At 42.8% G+C, this 22,852-nt stretch overlaps 2 protein-coding genes across 2 annotated transcripts in view; both read left to right on the top strand.

Annotated features, from left to right (window-relative positions):
- The first annotated feature begins 1,653 nt into the window (after positions 1 to 1,653).
- On the top strand, positions 1,654 to 4,697 carry sft2d2a (SFT2 domain containing 2a). Its single transcript, XM_080771251.1, has 8 exons — positions 1,654 to 1,749; positions 1,895 to 1,984; positions 3,046 to 3,131; positions 3,260 to 3,341; positions 3,830 to 3,865; positions 4,278 to 4,336; positions 4,467 to 4,496; positions 4,622 to 4,697. The coding sequence occupies exons 1-8, from the start codon at positions 1,687 to 1,689 to the stop codon at positions 4,659 to 4,661; spliced, it is 486 nt and encodes a 161-aa protein (XP_080627377.1). The 5' UTR covers positions 1,654 to 1,686; the 3' UTR covers positions 4,662 to 4,697.
- A 2,059-nt stretch (positions 4,698 to 6,756) lies between these two features.
- Positions 6,757 to 22,852, top strand: part of chd1l (chromodomain helicase DNA binding protein 1-like) — a gene marked incomplete at its 3' end in the record, with an annotated part of 45,408 nt that continues 29,312 nt past the window's right edge. The window contains exons 1-12 of the mRNA XM_080769658.1: positions 6,757 to 6,855; positions 8,258 to 8,370; positions 8,973 to 9,079; positions 9,702 to 9,813; positions 10,714 to 10,745; positions 12,309 to 12,390; positions 12,948 to 13,110; positions 14,344 to 14,499; positions 16,590 to 16,682; positions 16,991 to 17,087; positions 18,331 to 18,404; positions 21,736 to 21,846. Coding sequence (XP_080625784.1) covers positions 8,347 to 8,370; positions 8,973 to 9,079; positions 9,702 to 9,813; positions 10,714 to 10,745; positions 12,309 to 12,390; positions 12,948 to 13,110; positions 14,344 to 14,499; positions 16,590 to 16,682; positions 16,991 to 17,087; positions 18,331 to 18,404; positions 21,736 to 21,846 — 1,051 coding nt within the window. The 5' untranslated portion in view covers positions 6,757 to 6,855; positions 8,258 to 8,346. The remainder of the gene's footprint in view (positions 6,856 to 8,257; positions 8,371 to 8,972; positions 9,080 to 9,701; positions 9,814 to 10,713; positions 10,746 to 12,308; positions 12,391 to 12,947; positions 13,111 to 14,343; positions 14,500 to 16,589; positions 16,683 to 16,990; positions 17,088 to 18,330; positions 18,405 to 21,735; positions 21,847 to 22,852) is intronic.

Here is a 22,852-nt window from a genome sequence, read left to right as displayed (position 1 = left end):
CTTGTGGACGCCGTCGGCGTCGGCGAACACGTGCGCGTGCTCCGGGTCGACCCGCCAGTAGCCGCCCTTCCTGCCGTCCTTCTTCTCCTTGCTCACCTTCACGAAGCCCCGGTTGGTCGACAGGTTGGAGCGGATGGAGTTCTGCCAGCGGGGCTCCGACGCCAGCCGCCCGTAGAACGGGAAGGTGTCCGTGACGAAGCGGTAGATGTGCGACAGGGTCACCCTGTTGTCGGGCGCGCGGCTGGCCCGCATGGCCATGCAGATGAGGGCGGCCCAGGAGTACGGGGGCCTCACGGCGGGGTCGCTGTCGTGGCCGGGGTCCATCCGCCAGAAGCCTCCCTTCTTCCCGCCGCGCCGGCCTCCGTTCTCCTCCCGGCTCACCTTCACGAAGGCCTTGTTGGTGGACAGGTCGTGGCGGACGGAGTTCCGCCAGCGGGGCTCCGCCGCCAGCCGCCCGTAGTACGGGAAGGTGTCCGTGATGAAGCGGTAGATGTACGCCAGGGTCACCTGGTGCTGCTGGCTGGCCCGCATGGCCATGCAGATCAGGGAGGCGCAGGAGTACGGGGGTCTGACGCTGGGGTCCTCGTTGTGGCCCTCCTTGGCGGGCGGACCGGGCCGATGATGGGGGACGTGTGGTGCAGGGTACCCAGCACTGTGGGAGGTGACGGGGAGGTGTACGGCCAGTCTGGGAGGTCGGGGAACGGACCTGTTCCCTCTCTCTGGAGGAGGGTCCGCACTAGTGGCCGATTCGGGCAGCCGGTGGAGGCCGGTTAGGCTGTCGTCTATTAACTGCACCGGCGGCGTAGCCTCGGAGACGGCAGGCGTTTTGTTTAAAGTCTGCACCGTGGCACCTTCCCGTCTGGTCACCCTGCTGGCTGCCTGCCTGGTCACCCTGGAGGCTGCCTGTCTGGTCACCCTGGAGGCTGCCTGTCTGGTCACCCTGGAGGCTGCCTGCCTGGTCACCCTGCTGGCTGCCTGCCTGGTCACCCTGGAGGCTGCCTGTCTGGTCACCCTGCTGGCTGCCTGTCTGGTCACCCTGCTGGCTGCCTGCCTGGTCACCCTGCTGGCTGCCTGTCTGGTCACCCTGCTGGCTGCCTGTCTGGTCACCCTGCTGGCTGCCTGCCTCATGGTCACCCTGCTGGCTGCCTGCCTGGTCACCCTGGTGGGCCTCCGAATTCTCTTCACACGTGTGGTGGTGTTTTCCATGTCTATCATCAGAGACTGTTGGCGCTCTGCCTTTTATAGCGCAAAGTCGCCACGTCATTGTGACGTGGCAGTGACTCGTTGCGCTCACACGGTGTGCCTATGCTATAGCTTTATACTTTTGTACTTTAACCAAGTAAAAAAAAAAAAAAGTACGTCTAGATGGTATTCTACCTATTAATAATCCCATCAACTCATTAATATAGTTTAATACTGTGTGCAGTCACTGCAGTGACAGTCAGTGTACATAATTATACCTACTATTACTTCTGGGCAATGGGATATATCCTTCTACAATCTATTCTACCTGTTGACTGGTCCCATGGGCCAGCACTGCTGGCCCAGCAGGCTAGCGTCGTCGCCGATTGGAGGAGGAGTAACCCGTAGCAACAGGTCAGGTAGCACATGAATGAAGCTCCCTAAAGTAAGGCTACATTGGAACTAAAGCAGAGCGACGCTCTGTGTTGTGGATCATCTGGAACTATGGACAAGTTGAAATCTGTGGTGACTGGCCAGCCACAGCCACAAGACCGCACTATATTACAGGTAAAAACAAACAATCTACCTTGTTTACTATATGTCACGCACACTGCTAAACATGTACGTGTTCCGTTCCACTTCTGACAATAATAATGTAACCAAAATAATAACAAACAAAACATGTGCGACAACTTCTTTTTTGTGTGTGTAGGCTGCCGAAGAAGCGTCCACTTTGGGCTGGGGCACACGTGTGAAGGGGTTCATCGGTTGTTTTGTGATCGGGGTGGTGTGCACAATATTGGTAGGTTATACACGTTGTGATTCATTGATTATTTTTCGTTTACTATAATCTAATCTTTAGTTCCCGTCAGCTGTATATACACGCACACTGTAGTGACAGAGACAACGCGAAGAGCTACCAATGCTGTTCCACTGGTTTATCACGCTTTTGAGGAATGTCTTTTACATTGTTCTTCTATTAAAAGCCATGCACAGTCGCAGATGGGGATTTGTAACCTTTTTAATTTCAAGGAAGTTATGAAATGTTTTAGGCCACAGAACCTTTGACACTAATTGGCAGTGTGTGGGACCCCAATCTGTAGCCTAGTCAGTGTTCATTTGTGTATACAAAATGTCCCATTTGTACACTATAGCCTACACACTCTTGAGTTCTAGACCTGAAAAATTTCCATTTAGTACCAACATATTTAAATCATTTAGATGGGGTCCCTCTGAAACCCCTTCAAAGACCACTCCAGTCCTGGGGCCTGGGGGTCCCCACAGTCAATAACCTATAGTTCTTATCGAACGTATCAATCAGGCCGTGACCTAGCCCAAAATACAGAAAGGTAACAGAGGGTCCCGAAAGGGGCTAGCAGTGATCCCCCAATTGCCCCAAATAAATAATCATCTGTGAACTGTGGACCCCCCCCCCCCCCCCACACACACACTCTGACAAGCACTTGGAATTGTAGGAGTTGAGGCATTACATTTAGTTTGACTCAGTTCCATGGATAAATATTGTGAAAATAGTCAACCTACAAGACTATTTTCATAATATTTACTCCTTTCTTATAGGGAACAATATTTGACAATTAAGATGTGTATAGTATACTATAATTGGTTGATACTAAAATGTATAGGTATTAAAACCTCATTAAAATTCCTCAAATTGTGACTTTATAAATGTGAAGGGCTGCAGGCCAGTCGTATGTTGGTTTGTTTGTACTGTTGATTGAGAAAATAAAATGTTGCACATTAATCTATAATCATCTGTGGAAAATATTTGGGGACCCACATTGAGTTAAGAAGAATAAATTACAGACCCAAATATTTGACATGTTTTTTTTTGATGCCTTGCAGGGAGTATGTTTTCTGTTCATCCCCAAAGTTGGAATCATTCTCTTCATAGTGATGTACACGTTTGGTAACGTCTGCTCGCTGTGCAGGTACAGTAAGACTCCTGTCAAAGAAGTAAACATGATCACCAACCACTGATAAAAAATTGAGCTTTCGTTTCCGGGGAAGGTTTTCTTTTCTTGACAGTATAGCTTTTGTTATCTTTGTTCCCCGACAGCACAATGTTCCTGATGGGACCTCTGAAGCAACTGAAAAGAATGTGTGACAAAACCAGAGCGCTGGCCACCGCCATCATGCTTGTGAGTGTTGCTTACTTCAGTCAGAGCTTCTCAAACATTTTCAGGTCACAGACAGACCCCCAAATTGATGTGTTTGATGATGTATTTGGCTGCGGACCCACAATTAGATTTGCACTGTTAAAAAATAATTTAAAATGGGTTCAACGTGGTTAGAGGGGTTTTGATGCTACTGTATATTTGGACCAGCATAAGAGCAGATTTGTCAACATGTGTTAAACATGTTAAACATTTTTTAGGAAGTAGCCAACAAATAATCGTTTAACCTTTTTGAGAACCATATGGCCTCCCATTCCAACCCCTTTTGGTGTTTTAATTTTAACCCATCTGGTTGGGCACCCCTTTTGGGATTCTGTACAGTATTCAAACATTTGAATTTATTTACTATTTGGAAGGCGTTTTTAGAATCTGCCTCAGTCTCAAATGGGTGACAAATAGATTAATATGTTAATCTATTTGTTCATGTTTTGCCCTCTATTTCATTTCTTTAGACATGTCTTGTGTTGACTCTCTGTGCAGCTTTCTGGGTGAGTAGTCTTACATTTGATGCAAATAATGGTGCTGTTTTATGCAGATAATTCAACACAGAGTGTCGTATTAAGTTGCTGTTTTATGCAGATACTTCAACACAGAGTGACATATTGACTAGACCTGGGAAATATGAGTATTATAGCCTAATATTGTGACATGACTTGATTTGTTTTGGTGTACTATATAATGGCATTTCCCCCCCCCTGGTTTTATTCACTTAAGCCTTTTTTATGCATAAGAGATATGAATATGTACATTAGCTATTTTGTCTATTTCTGACATTATATTTTAAAGAAAATCTAATGTCACAATATCAAGGTATTTAACTCTTGTGATATAAGCCTCTTTTGACAGAGTCATCTATGCTATATATAATATCACATCATCGCTGATGTCTTTCTCTTACAGTGGAAGAACTTTGGTCTGGCTTTGTTATTCGTAATTCTACAATGCTTATCATTTGCCTGGTGAGTTACAGTTTTGCCTCATTTCCTTTCTTAGAGGTTGTATTCACTTTTTTAAAATAAATATATAATATATTGACACAAAGTCACCTTGTGCCACAACAAATCCTGTTTTTGTGTGTTTTTTTTCCAGGTATGGCTTGTCGTACATCCCATTCATGAGGTTTGTTAACGTTCTCGTTATTTATTCAAAGCTATACGTAATAAATGCACAACATTTAAAAGTGTGTGTGTGGAGCACGCTCTATGAGTCCATGCCCTAACTAGTGCATTTCTATGACTTCCCAGGGACGCAATTCTGAAGGTTTTTTCATGTGCAATTAAGTGACACCGTTTCACTGGGTTTGGACACCAAGGAGTCTTTAATAACAAACAGGTGGGTGTTTTTCTTAAAACCCGGTTTTGAAGCTGTGCGCAGCCGAAAACGTGCGTGGCTCCTTTGATAGCGTGGCAGCGCCCATAATGTGTCTCTATTGAAAGACGCTCACGTCAGTTTCTCCCATGCCTCCTCTCTTCAGATCTCCTACATCTTGTTCCCGGAGATGCAGAGACTCCTCTCCCTGCTCGTCGATTCATCATTCAAAGATGTCAGATTCTTCCTGAAATTAAAAAATAAGTCCTCTCCACCGTAACCTCCTAGACTTCAGAATCAGACCCAGAACAGTTGCAGAATCCCTCTTTCTGATTCACAGCTATTACTAGCTCCGGTCCATAGCTCTAATGCTGTTGCATTTAGAGCTATGTTACTATCGACTTCCGGCGCTTGCGTAAATGCAGACCAGTCTCTCTTCTGTAGCGTAAATAAAAAATAACGTTTTACCTACTCGCCAATACAAAGGCTGCTTGTGTCATTAGAAAGCCCACTTTCCTTAGTGGACGCACTCTGAGCCCCCCCACCACACGTATAAAATGCACTTTTTGGCCAGAAAGGGACTTTTTTTTCACCTGAAGGAAAAATCTTGTCTGAGGTTTTCTTTTGGCAATATCGGTATGAGGGCGCAGTGGAGTAACAAAGTATTTTTTCTTCTAGTATTTGTAAAGTATTTGTATTGGTAAGTAGGTAAAATATTCTTTATATTTACGCTATAGACAAGTGGCTGATCTGCATTTACGCGAGCGCCGGAAGTCGACAGTAACATACTGTAGCTCTAAATGCAACGGCATTAGAGCTATGGATCAGAGCGTAAGTAATACATTTTTATTTATAGAGCACTTTTCAAAACAAAGTTACAAAGTGCTGTACAGTAAAAACAACAATATAAACAATCAAGTTAAAACAAGGCACAAAGGAGCAAACACAACAAAGAATAAGAGCAGAAACATAAATTGACAACAAATGATGGTCAAAATAAAAGTTTACAAGATAAAATGTAACCTATATAAAAGTGAGTTTTTAACAAGACAGGCCCTGAGGGGTCTTACATTTGGTTTTGCCACCAGTAAGTCTGTTAGAGCTATGGAGCAGAGCATTAGAGCTATGGACCAGAGCTAAGCTGATACTAACACATTTTTGCTGATCCTTCGTTTACCACTTGAGCATCCACTATTTCGCGGGAAACATTAGTAAAAGAATATCAGATCTGCAAGCTCACAACACGTCACTAAAAAGGGGTGCAAAGGGGATGAACCCCGGCCAAGGCTGATTTTGTATTTTAATGAAATGAACACTCAATGATTTTGCTGTAAACAAAACATATTTTATTTTTTTACATGACCTTCAATGTCAAATGGCATTTTCTCTATGTGGATCATATGCTTGGCCACCCAGTCTGCAACTCCAAAAAGAGCCCACAAGAGGTCAGCATTTGATCAATGGTGTTTTAGTCTTGCTTCATTTAGGGAAGTTGATATATATAGCTTTATGATAAAATACATGTTTTTGTGTGAAGCAAATGGAGTTTTATTTTTTATTAAATAAGCTAATGTATATAAATAAAATGTATGACCTTATTTGACTTTAAGTGTGTTTTTCATAGTAGCGGTTATCTAGCAAAACAATCTAGATATTGATATACAAACTTGTAGGCTATTATTGTAATGTGCTCAACCGATTTGTTCTTATTTCGTTCTTTTTTTAAGGGTATTAATATTAGTATTAATCCTGTGGATATTGCATGTTAAACTAAACGTGTTTTACATTTAAAATATACACTGACGCAAGTGTATATTTCAGAACGCGCGCGGCTAAAACGTCAGATCTACAAGCTCACAACGCGTCGCCATGCGACGCGCTGTGAGCTTGAAGATCTGACGTTTTCCGCTGAATTCTACTAGTGTGCTGTGTGACGTCACGTTCCAGGAAGTAGGGGAGATCAACATTGGCGCGTTGCGTGTTGTGTGTACGCAAACTGTACATGTTTCTAAACTCCCTCCGCAGTCAGTCAACGCACTTTATTTATAATATTATTAATAAACGATAAACATGTCTAGCTTCTATGTGAGTGTACAGAACAGCGTTACAACCAAGAAGAATAAGAAGAAGAATGTTTCTCACAAGGACTTGGAAAAGTGGGGATTACAAGGTTTGTTTTTATTAATATTTCGTTCATAGGACAAATGTTTGTCTTACTGTAGTTTAGAACGTAGTCTAAGATTTAGACTCGTATAGATGTACAGCACGTACCTTTCCAAAAATGCATGGAAAAGTTGGTTTATTTCCAGAATTCCATTCAAAAAGTTTAACTTTCAATAGATTCAGTCAGTGCACACGACGTAAATTATTTCAACAGTATTTGTTTTTGTTCATCTTTACACAATGTTTGCTTCCAGCTCATAAAACCCACTAAAACAGAAATAAACCAACTTTTCCATGATATTCATATTTTTTTGGAAAGATGCTGTATTTATTGATTCTGACATAATGATTCTGACATCATGACAGAATCGATAAATACATTAGAGTCTAAATCTTAGGCTATTTTGAACGCAGTAGTGAAAGATTCTTTTTTTTTTACTTGACTAAAAGTGACATTGAATATACCACCATGTAGAAACTATAGCCTACTACTCTGACTGCAATTTAAAGTCATCGCTCAACCTCTTGTATTTTGTACTTGCAGACAGTATCAAACATGAAATAACTATTATGCAGAATGCATTTCATAATATACAGTATGTATTGTAAATTAGGGTAAAAAATAATATATGAAGTTTTACGTTGGTGGCAGATTTGAATTACTTTAAGTTTGATTTACTACTCAACAGTTTGCCGAAAAAAGCACAGGAAAGTACAGTTCAATCTGCTAAAAGGATTTAATTATAACCCACGAATGCACTAATATTGCTTGTTTCCATTGGGGTCCTTCATATTCAATTAGTCTGAAAGGTACTTACTCTAGATGTGCAAACTTTAAGTAACTTAAAAAGTACAGTATTTCCTCTTAACAGGTTTCCCCCTCACTGTATATGTTTTTACCTCTATGATGATGTCCTGTTTTTGGCTATAATATAGAAGTGTATATTTGTACGTCTCTAAATGTGCTGATGAATTGAACATGGTGGACCCTCTTGTCAACAAGTGTAATGCTTTATGGCGTCGTCCACAGTTGACAGTTTTGTCCAATGTCTCCAATCTGTAAATCAATTATTATTCAATCAATCAATCAGGTATAGTGGAGTAGAAGTATCACATTATTTTTTTGAAGGAAAGTACAGTACTTCAGTAATTAGTAGTGAACTTAGTTTTCCCTTTTTTCTAACCGTGTATATGATTTATTCTTTTGCATATAAGTGATTATTTGTATGTCTTTAAATGTTCTGATGAGTTGAAAATGGAGAAAAAAGTATTTTGTACATTCCTTGAACTGTACTTCTGAAAACCGTTAATACAATTTTCAATCAATCAATTCCAATCAAACTTGAGTACTCGGTAAGGTTACTTTGCTGCGGCTCATGTTTGAAGTTTGAACTGTGTTTTTCTAACAGGCATCACGCTGAGGTCCTATCAGCTGGACGGGGTCCAGTGGCTGATCGGTTGCCAGGACAACCAGGAGGGATGCATTCTGGGAGACGAGATGGGGTTGGGCAAAACCTGCCAGGTGTGTGTTGTTGATGAGGATTCTGATTATCAGGCCTGACATTTGGCCCAAAACAATATTAAAGCATCGTTCAAAGCTGTGCTTCGAAGTACGATGGTGGCATGTTGTCCTGTTTAACTTTCAATGTGATCTTATCTATCCATGCCGATCGTGTTTACGTTTATAAAAGGTGCCGAGGTCGAGGAGGTCGAGCAGAGGAGGAAAAGCCTCCTTGCTCTCTGCTGCCAAAGGACAGCAGGGGTACTTTAAGCTGCTTGCTCTCTCACCCTCCGTTGTTTAGTCGTGCTTCTTGCATCGATTATGTTCGACTCTGTGAAGCACTTCAGACTAACTAAATTGAGAACGTTTTCTCCTAAATGTGTCCTGTCACCGTCCTATTAACTAACCTATTTACATCACTGTTCATCAGTCATCATCCCTAAGAAGTGTTCTCCTAAATGTGTCCCGTCACTGTCCTATTAACTAACCTATTTACATCACTGTTCATCAGTCATCATCCCTAAAGAGGTGTTCTCCTAAATGTGTCCTGTCACCGTCCCCGCACAGACCATCTCTCTGCTGGTGTTTTGTCCTAAATGTGTCCTGTCTCCGTCCCCGCACAGACCATCTCTCTGCTGGTGTACATGACGGGCGCCCTGCGGGACAGCGGTCCATTCCTGGTTCTGAGCCCGCTCTCTGTGATGGAGAACTGGAGACAGGAGATGGAGCGGTACGGTACTCACAGACTACAACCTTTTACCTAAATGTTTGATTGGTCTGTTTAGGACTAGATACCGACCGACCGGGTCTGACTCCAATACCAATGTTGGACAGTCCTATAGTCAGACCGCCACTCATTAACAGTGTTTTGACCAGTCAGACTCTAGTCAGAGTCTGCCGTTACCTGAATACTCAACTCTTCACAGCAGTGTTGATTTTGTCGACTAACTAAAAGGGTGCCGGCCCGATTCCGGCGAGCCGCCCCGCGTCCGACACGGTTGAGAAATGACAGAGTTACAACCATGCTGTTTTCGTGCTCAGACGCACCCACCCAGCCACCCACACACATAGGGCTGTATTTTGCGTGTCTTAAGTACCAGGTCTTATTCCCTAACTTGAGTAAACTAAAGACCTGGAGGCGTGATCAATGCTCTTTGGCCACTCAGAATAGCCAAATGGCATTGATCACGCCTCCAGGTCTTTAGTTTACTCAAGTTAGGTAATAAAACCTGGTACTTAAGACACGCAAAATACAGCCCATAGTCACTTAAGGAAGTGGGTTGCACCACTTAAAAACTAATCTATAAGCATGATAAACCTCATAATGCTGTGCATCTCTTCTCTTCCGGCAGCTTCTCTCCGTCTCTGAGCGTGCTGTGCTACAGCGGAGACAAAGACAGGAGGGCTGAACTCCAGAAGGACCTCCAGAACCAGAGCTTCCATGTTCTGCTCACCACCTACGAGGTGAGCATCATGCTCTGAATGCCAGGGAGAGGCTTGGTCTAAATGCAAAGCAGCCGTTCCCAGTGCTCCGCTGGTTGGGAAGGACTGCTTTGCATTTAGACCAAGGACTGCTTTGCATTTAACCCATTTAGGCCTGACGTCGAAATTAAAAAAATGTATTTATTTCTGAAAAACCTCATGTTTCTGTATCAGTGGTTCTCAATATTTCATGTCAAGGACCCCAAAAATTATATGTAACATGCCGCCAACCCCCATTTGAAAATATGTTGTTCCAGGGACCCTCCCAGAAGCAAAGATTTGAGTTAAAAACTGAAACTCTGACAGAATATATATTCAAAGATAGCAGACCATACTTGTAGGTAAGCATAACATAATGCTTAAAACACCAAAAGGGGTTCCCGCCCAGAATGGGTTAAACAAAACCCCTGGCATGAGGATGTAGAGTAGCAGAGATAGAAAACCCTTACATTTATTTTTGGAAAATATCCATATACAATATTTGAAGCCTGGAACCAAGGGCTCCTGGTGATTTATGAACATAAAACATTTCACTCTGTGTCAAACAGGAAAAAAAGAGTATTTATTAAATACAGTATATAATATAATATAATTACTATTTTTGTTTCTAACAGAATCAAATGTTTTATGGGCATGATTCCTAAAACATGACAATTCTTTAACTTGACAAATTAGTTTTCATTTTGATACCTACCGATACGTAGGAACTTAAAGTATAATACTACGTTCATTCCATTGATCCAATCATCTGATTTGTTGTATTAAAATAAACACGGTCTGAAAGAAAATAACGTGGCCCACCCATCTGGATGTGTTACATCATTCTTTACCAGAATGGAAAGATGTTGCTGAATTTCTATTTTTTTTTTTTTTTTTTTTCAGTTATGTCTCAAAGATGCTTCGTTCTTGAGAAGGTGAGCCGTCTGCCTTGTCCTCAAACCAGTGTTCATTATCTGACCCTGAATGTCTCTAGGGCTCGGTTATATAGGCCGACCCATGTCTTCAGTCTGGTCCAGATAGGCCGACTCATGTCTTCAGTCTGGTCCAGATATAGGCCGACCCATGTCTTCAGTCTGGTCCAGATATAGGCCGACCCATGTCTTCAGTCTGGTCCATATAGGCCGACCCATGTCTTCAGTCTGGTCCATATAGGCCGACCCATGTCTTCAGTCTGGTCCAGATATAGGCCGACCCATGTCTTCAGTCTGGCCCAGATATAGGACGACCCATGTCTTCAGTCTGGTCCAGATATAGGCCGACCCATGTCTTCAGTCTGGTCCAGATATAGGCCGACCCATGTCTTCAGTCTGGTCCATAATTCCATATAGGCCGACCCATGTATTCAGTCTGGTCCATAATTCCATATAGGCCGACCCATGTATTCAGTCTGGTCCATAATTCCATATAGGCCGACCCATGTATTCAGTCTGGTCCATAATTCCATATAGGCCGACCCATGTCTTCAGTCTGGTCCATAATTCCATATAGGCCGACCCATGTATTCAGTCTGGTCCATAATTCCATATAGGCCGACCCATGTATTCAGTCTGGTCCATAATTCCATATAGGCCGACCCATGTATTCAGTCTGGTCCATAATTCCATATAGGCCGACCCATGTCTTCAGTCTGGTCCAGATATAGGCCGACCCATGTCTTCAGTCTGGTCCAGATATAGGACGACCCATGTCTTCAGTCTGGTCCAGATATAGGCCGACCCATGTCTTCAGTCTGGTCCATAATTCCATATAGGCCGACCCATGTCTTCAGTCTGGTCCATAATTCCATATAGGCCGACCCATGTCTTCAGTCTGGTCCATAATTCCATATAGGCCGACCCATGTCTTCAGTCTGGTCCATAATTCCATATAGGCCGACCCATGTCTTCAGTCTGGTCCATAATTCCATATAGGCTGACCCATGTATTCAGTCTGGTCCATAATTCCATATAGGCTGACCCATGTCTTCAGTCTGGTTCATAATTCCATATAGGCCATTATTTGACTTCTTGCAGTTTTAGCAATTATGCAGCAGTGTCTTTCATCCATCGTTTGGTCGAAGGTTTTCAAAAATAGCAGATCTACAAGATCTGAGCTTGTACAGTGAGCCTATTTTCAAAATATCGTACCAAACATCAGACGTTGGTGGTCTAGGACTAGACTAGGATCATACCACACAACCAGGTGTGAACAGTTAGATGTATACTGAGTGAAGGAATGCATTATTTTCTGTCTTAGTTAGTTTACAATGAACCACGGACAAAACAACAAAAACAGAATAATTTCATCATTATGAATGTACAGTACATACAGTATCCAACCAACCCGCACAATACTTTTTAATACTCTGTGTACGCATACATGTGTCAAGTTTATTTATTCTTTACTTAATGCTTGCGTGAACTGCAGACATGATGGGTCTACTCTGTACCAGTCAGTCCAGATCAGAACAATCATGTGAATTCCTGATCTCCCAACAGGTGGAAGTGGAAGGTTCTGGTGGTGGACGAGGCCCACAGACTGAAGAACCAGAACTCACTGCTGCACAGAACCCTGACAAAGGTACTCAACCCAGTTACCCAGCCCACATGAACCGTAGTCACTCTGTTTTAGAGGTACTGAACCCAGTTACCCAGATCAAATAGGCCTAAGCGTTCTCCCCTTACTCGACTACACACACAGGAACAGTTTTGACATATTATGGAAATATTAAAAATGTCCCTTTAATGCACAAGATCGGAATCTGTCCCAAATAACCGGACACACCTCTAGTACTATCCATCATCAACACACAACGTACCTCCACAACGCACCAATGAGACACAGAGCGAGTGGATGAACATTGATTAGTGACTCTGAGGACCAATTATAATAAAGATAAGGTTGTTTTTTTAAATATATTTTCATCCCACAATTTTGTAACCCATTTTTCACCCCTGTGTCAATCATCTAATGTGATCCTGGGCTCTACACACCCTCCACCAACCTAGTCCCCATATATGGGGGACAAGGGGAGAGCAACGGACTTGAACTCATGCTTCATAAAGATAAGGCTGAAACGTGAAATGAATGTGACTTAACTGTTAACTCCAGTGTTAATTGTGTCCACACACACACAGTTCACGGTGGGCTTCAGGGTTCTTCTGACCGGGACCCCCATCCAGAACAACCTCCAGGAGGTCTACGCCCTGCTCAGCTTCATCCAGCCCAGCCTCTTCCCCGAGCATGACGCGGACCACTTCGTCAGCTGCTACGCCCGCGTGCAGGAGCGCCCCGCCCTGGGTAGGAAAGATGTTACTGTTACAGTTTAATCTGTTGTTCTGTTGGTGAAACAAAGCCAGTGAACTACAGTTTAATGTACTGTATATGTATCTGTTCTGTTGAACAGCCAGTGAACTACAGTTTAATGTACTGTATATGTATCTGTTCTGTTGAACAGCCAGTGAACTACAGTTTAATGTACTGTATATGTATCTGTTCTGTTGAACAGCCAGTGAACTACAGTTTAATGTACTGTATATGTATCTGTTCTGTTGAACAGCCAGTGAACTACAGTTTAATGTACTGTATATGTATCTGTTCTGTTGAACAGCCAGTGAACTACAGTTTAATGTACTGTATATGTTCTGTTCTGTTGAACAGCCAGTGAACTACAGTTTAATGTACTGTATATGTTCTGTTGAACAGCCAGTGAACTACAGTTTAATGTACTGTATATGTTCTGTTGAACAGCCAGTGAACTACAGTTTAATGTACTGTATATGTTCTGTTGAACAGCCAGTGAACTACAGTTTAATGTACTGTATATGTTCTGTTCTGTTCTGTTGAACAGCCAGTGAACTACAGTTTAATGTACTGTATATGTTCTATTCTGTTGAACAGCCAGTGAACTACAGTTTAATGTAGTGTATACTATCTGTTGTTCTGTTGAACAGCCAGTGAGCTACAGTTTAATGTGATGTATATGTTCTGTTCTGTTGAACAGCCAGTGAACTACAGTTTAATGTGATGTATATGTTCTGTTCTGTTGAACAGCCAGTGAACTACAGTTTAATGTACTGTATATGTTCTGTTCTGTTCTGTTGAACAGCCAGTGAACTACAGTTTAATGTAGTGTATCTGTTGTTCTGGTGGTGAACACAGCCAGTGAACTACAGTTTAATGTCATGTATCTGTTGTTCTGGTGGTGAACACAGCCAGTGAACTACAGTTTAATGTCATGTATCTGTTGTTCTGGTGGTGAACACAGCCAGTGAACTACAGTTTAATGTCATGTATCTGTTGTTCTGGTGGTGAACACAGCCAGTGAACTACAGTTTAATGTCATGTATCTGTTGTTCTGGTGGTGAACACAGCCAGTGAACTACAGTTTAATGTCATGTATATGTTCTGTTCTGTTGAACAGCCAGTGAACTACAGTTTAATGTACTGTATCTGTTGTTCTGGTGGTGAAACACAGCCAGTGAACTACAGTTTAATGTACTGTATCTGTTCTGTTCTGGTTCTGTTGAACAGCCAGTGAGCTCCAGAGCGTCCTGGAGCCCTTCCTGCTGCGTCGGGTCAAGTCCGAGGTGGCCGCCGACCTCCCCAAGAAGACGGAGCTGGTGGTCTATCACGGCATGTCCGCCTTGCAGAAGAAGTACTACAAAGCCATCCTGATGAAGGACCACGGTGAGGCCTCTATAACCCCTCCTCCTCCTCTCTAACCCCTCCTCCTCCTCGCCACTCGCCCTACACACTTCCACTCGGCATGCACACAGCGTTAGAAACAATAGATCCCGTCCACTTGCGTTGAGTTGCTCACCCTGCAGCGCGTGAGGCGTTTTCACTCCTCCTTCTTCCAGGTTGGAAAGCTCGTGGCAGATCGCACCAGGCGATGATTGTATTTATTATTTATGATATTTATAATTACATAAACACTGCTGCCTTAGCATGTTAATGAATTAATCTCTCCATCTCTCTGTCTCTCTTCCAACCCAATATTTATTTCCCCTTTCTTTTGCACAGATTTTGGCACATACACAGATTTCAGATTTTTATTGAAGGGACAGCCCCTTGAGATGCAGCATCTCATTTTCAAGAGGGACCTACAAAAAACAAAATACAGAAAAGCATACTGTACACAAATACACAAAAATATGCAGTACACAGATACAAACAGATATACAAATACATACATATATACACAAATAGCTTGCTCACCATCTTCCACCTACACCACCAACCACCACATAATAATACACAGTGTAGATAATGTCACAGCGCAAATATTTCAGGGTCATAAAAGGTTACAGTCAGGTTAGAAGCAAAGACAAGTTGAGTCTAGATGTGAATGTAAGGAAGGTCCTGAAGCTACTATATGATGAGATGGATCTAAGATATCTTGCAAGTATGATCGAACCCTACAAACCCTCCCGCTCACTCAGATCAGCCAACGCAGGGAAGCTGGAAGTACCCTCACTAAAAACGCCGGGACAACGCTCCACACGTCCCAAACTCTTCTCCCTTCTGGCTCCAAAACTGTGGAATGCACTTCCCATTGCAGTCAGAACTGCAGCATCACTCCCAATCTTCCGCCGTAGTCTGAAAACCCACCTTTTCAGACTCCATCATGGCCCATAGCACTTACCCCATACCCCCTTAGATAGCAATTCTGTAGACTTAGATAGCATTTGATACAGACTTATAGCATGTTATGTAGACAGCATAAGTGCATTGTATGTGCTATTGTCATAGCACGTCATAGTACATATGTATAGCATAGTAGTATAGATGTATAGCTTATATGTATAGTTTCATTATAGATATTCCACTGTTACTTTCTTAGCTTACGCATGTTTCATGATAAATGTTTTTATGTGATGTATTCCCATGCTTTTTTGTTCTTGCTTAATGTAAGTCGCTCTGGATTAAGAGCGTCTGCTAAATGCCTAAATTGTAAATTGTAAATTGTAAGATATAGAGGGACCTCCGCCTCCGCCCAACCACATTGGAGATTTTGGGGGTTTTAAAGTAAGGGTATTGTAGATGTCTTAGTGGATAGGATGAGGTAGACTGAGCCAGGTACTGTTTTAAGTAAACAGGGCACCTAAAATAAATGCATTTATAGGTGAAGAGAAACCAGTGTAGTTGCCGTCTTGATTTAGGCTGCAGCCAATTGAGTGATCTGTACATGAGGCAGTGGTGGGTATCATATGGGCATCTCTCTCAATACAAACCTGCACAGGGAGTTGTATGAAACATTTAGAGGTTTAAGATGAGAGTCAGTTGTGTTCTGATACACAACATCTGCATATAGTCAATAATGGGAAGAATCACTTGAGCAATAATTATTTTCCTAACATCAAAGGAGAAGCAATTAATAGAACGGTAAAGTGAGCTAAGGCAACCATAGGTTTTTTTTAGTAACGTAGTCTATGTGTGGTTTGAAGGTAAGCTCTGGGTCGAGCCACACTCCAAGATATTTAAAGGAGTCAACTTTCTCAATACACATGAAGCATTTAACTGTTGCATTGCCTCTGGCCGTCTGAAATGGCTTAAAACAAAACTTTAAACTGCAATAAATAGCTGATCTACAAGCTCACAGCTATTTGATTTTGAGCTATTTCTTTTAATTGTTTGACAGCCCCGCAACATAGCTACACTACGCCCGATTGAAAGTATTTAAACCGGCACAAATAAGCTTCTGAATTGAAATGTAATGTAAATAAAGCATGATATTGTATTAATGCTTGAGTAATGGATGTGTTTGTTCTCTCCAGAGGCCTTTGCTGATTGGCAGGGCAACAAGACCAGGCTGTTGAACATCCTCATGCAGTTGAGGAAGTGTGTGGACCACCCCTACCTGTTTGATGGTCAGTGGTCTGTGTGTGTGTGTGTGTGTGTGTGTGTGTGTGTGTGTGTGTGTGTGTGTGTGTGTGTGTGTGTGTGTGTGTGTGTGTGTGTGCGTGTGCGTGTGTGTGTGTGTGTGTGTCAGTGATCATGATCAGGGATGCCAGAATGAAACTGATAAAAGTCAAATTAAATATTGTCCTGACAAATCTGTCTCTCTCTGTGTGTGTGTGTGTCTCTCTCTCTCTCTCTCTCTCTCTCTCTCTGTCTGTCTGTCTGTCTGTCTGTCTCTCTCTCTCTCTCTCTCTCTCTCTCTCTCTCTGTGGTGTAGGGGTGGAGCCAGAGCCGTTTGAGATGGGCGAGCATCTGATCCAAGCCAGCGGCAAACTGTGTCTGCTGGACAGTATGCTGGTCTACCTGCACAAAGAGTCAGTTATACTGTCTGTCTGTCTGTCTGTCTGTCTGTCTGCTGGACAGTATGCTGGTCTACCTGCACAAAGAGTCAGTTATACTGTCTGTCTGTCTGCCTGCTAGACAGCATTTTGGTCCTACATTTCCTACATTTAGTGTATAATTATCATTTCAAAACATTTTTTTCTTTTTTCTTAGTAATTTCGTGAAGAAAACAAATGTTTAGGTAGCAGTGAAAATAGGCGATCTACAAGCTCACACAACGTGGCACGAAGTGACGCGTTGTGAGCTTGTAGATCTGCTAAAAAACGTGTAGATCTGCTATTTTCACTAGTTTGGGTCACACAGGCTAAAAGAGATCCCTACATTCGCCACTAGGTGGTAGCAAAGATGAGTCTTAAACCTTGACGTCTTCTGTGTGCCCTCCTGGTAAACCTGACCTGCTAATAGTTCAGAAGCAAGCAGGTTTGTATAAAAACAGAACAGGGGTGTTAATATAATTTACTGCCGTTTGTCACGTTCATTTATAAAAACAGAACAGTGGTGTTAATATAATTTACTGCCGTTTGTCAGGGGTGTTAATATAATTTACTGCCGTTTGTCACGTTCATGTGCAGAGCAGAGCGTTTGCACCGCTCTGTGTAGACACAACTTTCCAAAAACGATGAACATCAAACGATGTGAGGAATGTGTCGAAGCCTGGAGGTCCTTTCTCACGTTTCAACGTTTCTCACGTTGTTGTTGTGGTTATTCACTTCCAATTAGGGCTGTCAAAGGACTAACATTTTAATCAGATTAATCACAGTTTACATTTAAAAATGTATTAGTCGTGATTAATCACCATTCGAACTATGTCCAAAAATATATATATTTTTGGAAAAGGGCAGACCCTTTTCTTGGGTTCGTCTACGTCCGGCTACGTCCGGCTGTGGCTCAGGAGGTAGAGCAGGTCGTCCAATGATCCCTGGGTCGGCGGTTCGAATCCCGGCTCCTCCTCCTCCTCCTGTCCACATGTGGAAGTGTCCTTGGGCAAGACACTGAACCCCACGTCGCCTCCAGTGAGTCGGTCGGTGTGAGCTCGCCACCGTCGGTGTGTGAATGTGGGAAGTGAGGACGCTGGTCGTCGACTGTTCGCCGCTTCACCTCCCAACGTATGAACCGTTGTGAAGCGCTTTGAGCACTTAGGAAAAAAAAGCGCTATGAAAAAGCCATTATATGAATTATTATTGATGTCCATGTCTCTGTTCTGTGTTCACCCAGAGGTCATCGGGTGCTGCTGTTCTCTCAGATGACCAGAGTGTTGGACATTCTGCAGGATTACTTGGAATACAGAGGTAATGGATTACATTCTACACAGGATTACATGGAATACAGATGTAACCGGGTGGGGCAAGGAATTTACTTAGGATAATATAAAATGTACGACTACCTACGCCACCTTGATGATGTTTGTATCAAGGAAATTAACCCATTCTGAACGGGAACCCATTTTGGTGTTATAGCATCATGTTATGCTTTAGCTATTGAAAAATAGCAGATCTACAAGCTCATAGCGCGCCACCGAGTGGCGCGCTACGAGCTTGTAGGTCTGCTATTTTTGAAAAAAATCGAAGAACGACTGACATTTTTTAGAATCTGATCTCAGGTCAGAATGGGTTAATCAGGACCAGTGTGTGTCCAGTGGAAACCTCGTATGAATCTGATCTCAGGTCAGAATGGGTTAAACAATGAATACCTCTAAATCGGGTTCCCCAAAAACACAAGTTCGCACAATGAGACTGAGACGTGAGTTTCCCCCAAATGCATAACATTTATTCACAAGTTAACCCATTCTGACCTGAGATCAGATTCATACGAGGTTTCCACTGGACACACACTGGTCTGATTAACCCATTCTGACCTGAGATCAGATTCTAAAAATCGATTTTTCAAAAATAGCAGACCTACAAGCTCGTAGCGCGCCACTCGGTGGCGCGCTATGAGCTTGTAGATCTGCTATTTTTCAATAGCTAAAGCATGACATGATGCCGACACCAAAACGGGTTCCCGTTCAGAATGGGTTAAGACTTATACAATATATACACTGTAGGAAGACAATATTTATTAAGTTATTAGATAAAACCAGCAATAGTTCTATAGGTTAAATAATCACCAACCACGATATAGCACAAAGTACAAAACAGTTGTCAGCAGTTTGTAGTAGTAGTAATGTTCAAAACAGAAACACAGAGTCAGTTGGCCAGGGAGCAACAACCTTACATGAGGGGGCTATAAGCTAAAACTATAAGCCGCCATGCCCACCTAAAGCCTATAGGACCACAACACGCACACACAGCAACAGCACACAGAAATAAGAGTGTCACCGTGAAAAGAGGTGCACGCAGTCACATCAACAAACCTGTAGGACAGTGGACTATAGTGAGGCCTATTGTGAACCCCTTAGTAGGTTGGCTGAACCACACTAGACATCAACTCTGGTGACACCGGACTCCACAATTGGGGAAAGAAACAGAAGACAAATAATTATGATCACAACATGAAATGGCTCAAAACACTAAAAGCAATTAAAATCAACGTATGAACTCAAACTAAACAAAGCAGCAGTGGCAATCTACACAGGATGAGATCAAAATCAAACACTTTAATGAAGTTAAAGCTGTTTGCGTACCTTCAGTTGTCTGTACTTAACACTCCCTCTCGACCACAGCAATGGTTTGGCACATGATCAACCTGAATCTGAACAGCAGAGTTATTTACAATTATCAGACAGTATAAACATCTTTAAACCAATAGGCATGAAACACCTTGCTCACCCTGGCAACCACATTAACCCATTCTGACCTGAGATCAGATTCATACGAGGTTTCCACTGGACACACACTGGTCTGATTAACCCATTCTGACCTGAGATCAGATTCTAAAAATGTCAGTCGCTCTTCGATTTTTCTAAAATAGCAGACCTACAAGCTCGTATCGCGCCACTCGGTGGCGCGATATATGAGCTTGTAGATCTGCTATTTTTCAATAGGTAAAGCATAACATGATGCTAACACCAAAATGGGTGCCCGGTCAGAATGGGTTAAACAAGCATAAGTGCACGACTCAGGTCTCAGGACCCACAGCCATGTAACCACCAAGCAGACTATTGTTTGGTAGACTACAAGGCCTTTAAATAGTAACACTGATTGAAGTGGATAGTGCAGCCATCCCTTGAGGCTCAGATCTGACCGGCTACACACAGAGGTAATGGATTACATTCTACAGGATTACATGGAATACAGAGGTAATGGATTACATTCTACAGGATTACATGGAATACAGAGGTAATGGATTACATTCTACAGGATTACATGAAACACAGAGGTAATGGATTACATTCTACAGGATTACATGAAACACAGAGGTAATGGATTACATTCTACAGGATTACATGGAATACAGAGGTAATGGATTACATTCTACAGGATTACATGAAATACAGAGGTAATGGACAGGGATGGGAATTATCCATTGATTGATTCGTTTTATGAGTTTTGATAACCTTATCGATCGATTAACCAATTAGTTGATAAGCTTCGTTTTTGTAAAAAAAAAAAAAAGATCTGAGAATCTCATCCTTGGCTAAGGACTTTTAACGTATTTTTAATGAAATCCCGCACTGCCAACGACACCTTTAACGTGTTAATTAGCGCTCTAATTAATGATAAAACCACAAAGTTGTCTTACCGCTAATCAAAGCTCCTCTCGAGCGGCAGCTCCGTGTTCCATTGCTTCCCCTTCAGCCTCAGAGCATTGAAAAAAGAGCAAGGTGGAGGACGAGGTCCTTTCTAGGCCCTTTTTAAGAGTTTTACATTTCAAAATGGCGCTGGATAAATACAGCCACTGTGTTTAGTAGTGGCTCAATAGCTCTTCCCCGTGACCGCACGTCTAAAATATGAACGCTTCTCTAAAGACTCTTAGCGAGTGATTTGATCCGACGCGACCCGACCTTCACCGTTGTTGAGGAGGCCGTCTTCTTCTACAGGGTAAATGGTGCATTTATATAGCGCCTTTATCCAAGGCGCTTTACATAGATTGTGCATTACGTTCACCCATTCATACACCGATGGCAGCGGAAACCATGCAAGGCACCAACTAGCACATCGGGAGCAATTAGGGGTTCAGTGTCTTGCTCAAGGACACTTCGACAGTAACTCTGGGGGAGCCCGTGTTCGAACTGGCAACCTTGCGGTTCCCATCCAGGCACTCTACCCCTGAGCCACTGCCGCCCCTGCCGGGGAGACAGGGCCTTTGCAGTGGCTGCCCCTTCTCTCTGGAACTCACTCCCAACTCACATCAGAGCTGCCCCCACCCTCGAAATGTTCAAAAGCACACTCAAAACCCACCTTTTCAAACTGGCTTTGCCTACATAACCCCCCCCCCACACACACACACACACACCCCCTTCTTGTTTGTCCCTCTTTTTATTTTGATTTCTAGTTTTTAACCTTTTTAAATAGTTTTCTAATAAATATGTCTGTACCTCTTTCTGTAAAGCGACTTTGGGTACCCAGAAAAGCGCTATATAAATCGTATATATTATTATTACAGCCAAATAGAACGGTGGTGGTTGCTGAACTGTGTGTGTGTGTGTGTGTGTGTGTGTGTGTGTGTGTGTGTGTGCAGGGTACAGCTATGAGCGTCTGGACGGGTCAGTGAGAGGAGAGGAACGTAACCTGGCCATCAAGAACTTCAGCCACAAGGACGTGTTCGTGTTTCTGCTCAGCACCAAAGCAGGTGGTTATTAACCCCTTCATTATCCATCCATTAACCCATTGAGGCCTGACGTCGAAATTAAAAAAAATATTTTTTGTTTCTATATCAGTGGTTCTCAATATTTCATGTCAAGGACCACCAAAAATATATGAAATTGGCCGCTGACCCCCCATCTGAAAATGTGTTGTTTCAGGGACCACCTCCTCCCAGAAGCAAAGATTTGAGTTAAAAACGTTCGCTCTGAAACAAAGCTTTGCACCACATGTTCATGATTTTTCAAAAATAGCAGACCTACAAACTCGTAGCGCGCCACTCGGTGGCGCGCTATGAGCTTGTAGATCTGCTATTTTTCAATAGCTAAATTATAACATAATGTTTAAAACACCAAAAGGGGTTCCCGCCCAGAATGGGTTAAACATGGTATGAGTTCTCAACGGGTCTGAAAACCCATTTTTGGTTTTCCTTTATTAACAGGAAGGTCGGACTCAAAGTTCACTCTGAGCTGCATCCAATACATCCACCTCCATTTCCTGTTAGCCTGTTAGGGGCAGTTTGAAATGTATTTTTTGGGAGGGGTGGTTGATTTTGAGTTCAACCTAGCGGTATTTAGGCAACATATTTAAAGACCTCCATGACCATGTAAGTTGTGTGAAGTCCACAAGATGGTCACATAATTCAGTGTGAGTGAGCGAGTGGCCGGGAACGGGGAAGTCTGATAATATCCTGTCTCTCTCAGACACACAGTAGTCTTTGTGCAAATCATTTACTATGCAAACACACGCAAACCGACCGCTAGATTTCCCTGTCATGTACAATAGTGAAACGACTGCATGAGAGAAATGTGCTAGAGCAGCCCCCCCCCTTCAAATTGACATATTGGTTGTTCAGTTTGACCCACCAGTTTTGGAGATATGGCTTAATATAGAGTAATGTCTTGCAGAAAACAGAGAGTTGAGAAAACAGACTTGAAATGGTTCACTTCTGTGGTCTCTAACATTACACCTATAGCTACATGTTTAAGCATTTA

This window comes from Protomyctophum bolini (genome assembly GCF_963924005.1).
Source record: "Protomyctophum bolini genome assembly, chromosome: 8".
NCBI classification, from domain to species: Eukaryota; Metazoa; Chordata; class Actinopteri; order Myctophiformes; family Myctophidae; genus Protomyctophum; species Protomyctophum bolini.
The sequence above is the reverse complement of the archived record's forward strand: the minus strand, read 5'-3'. Positions and strand labels throughout refer to the sequence as shown.

Coding starts and splice junctions, on each gene's coding strand:
- sft2d2a (XM_080771251.1), top strand. CDS start 1,687: ATGGACAAGTTGAAATCTGTGGTGACTGGCCAGCCACAGCCACAAGAC. Junction 4,337..4,466: donor CAATGCTTATCATTTGCCTG/GTGAGTTACAGT, acceptor TTTTTTTTCCAG/GTATGGCTTGTCGTACATCC. Junction 4,497..4,621: donor TCGTACATCCCATTCATGAG/GTTTGTTAACGT, acceptor ATGACTTCCCAG/GGACGCAATTCTGAAGGTTT.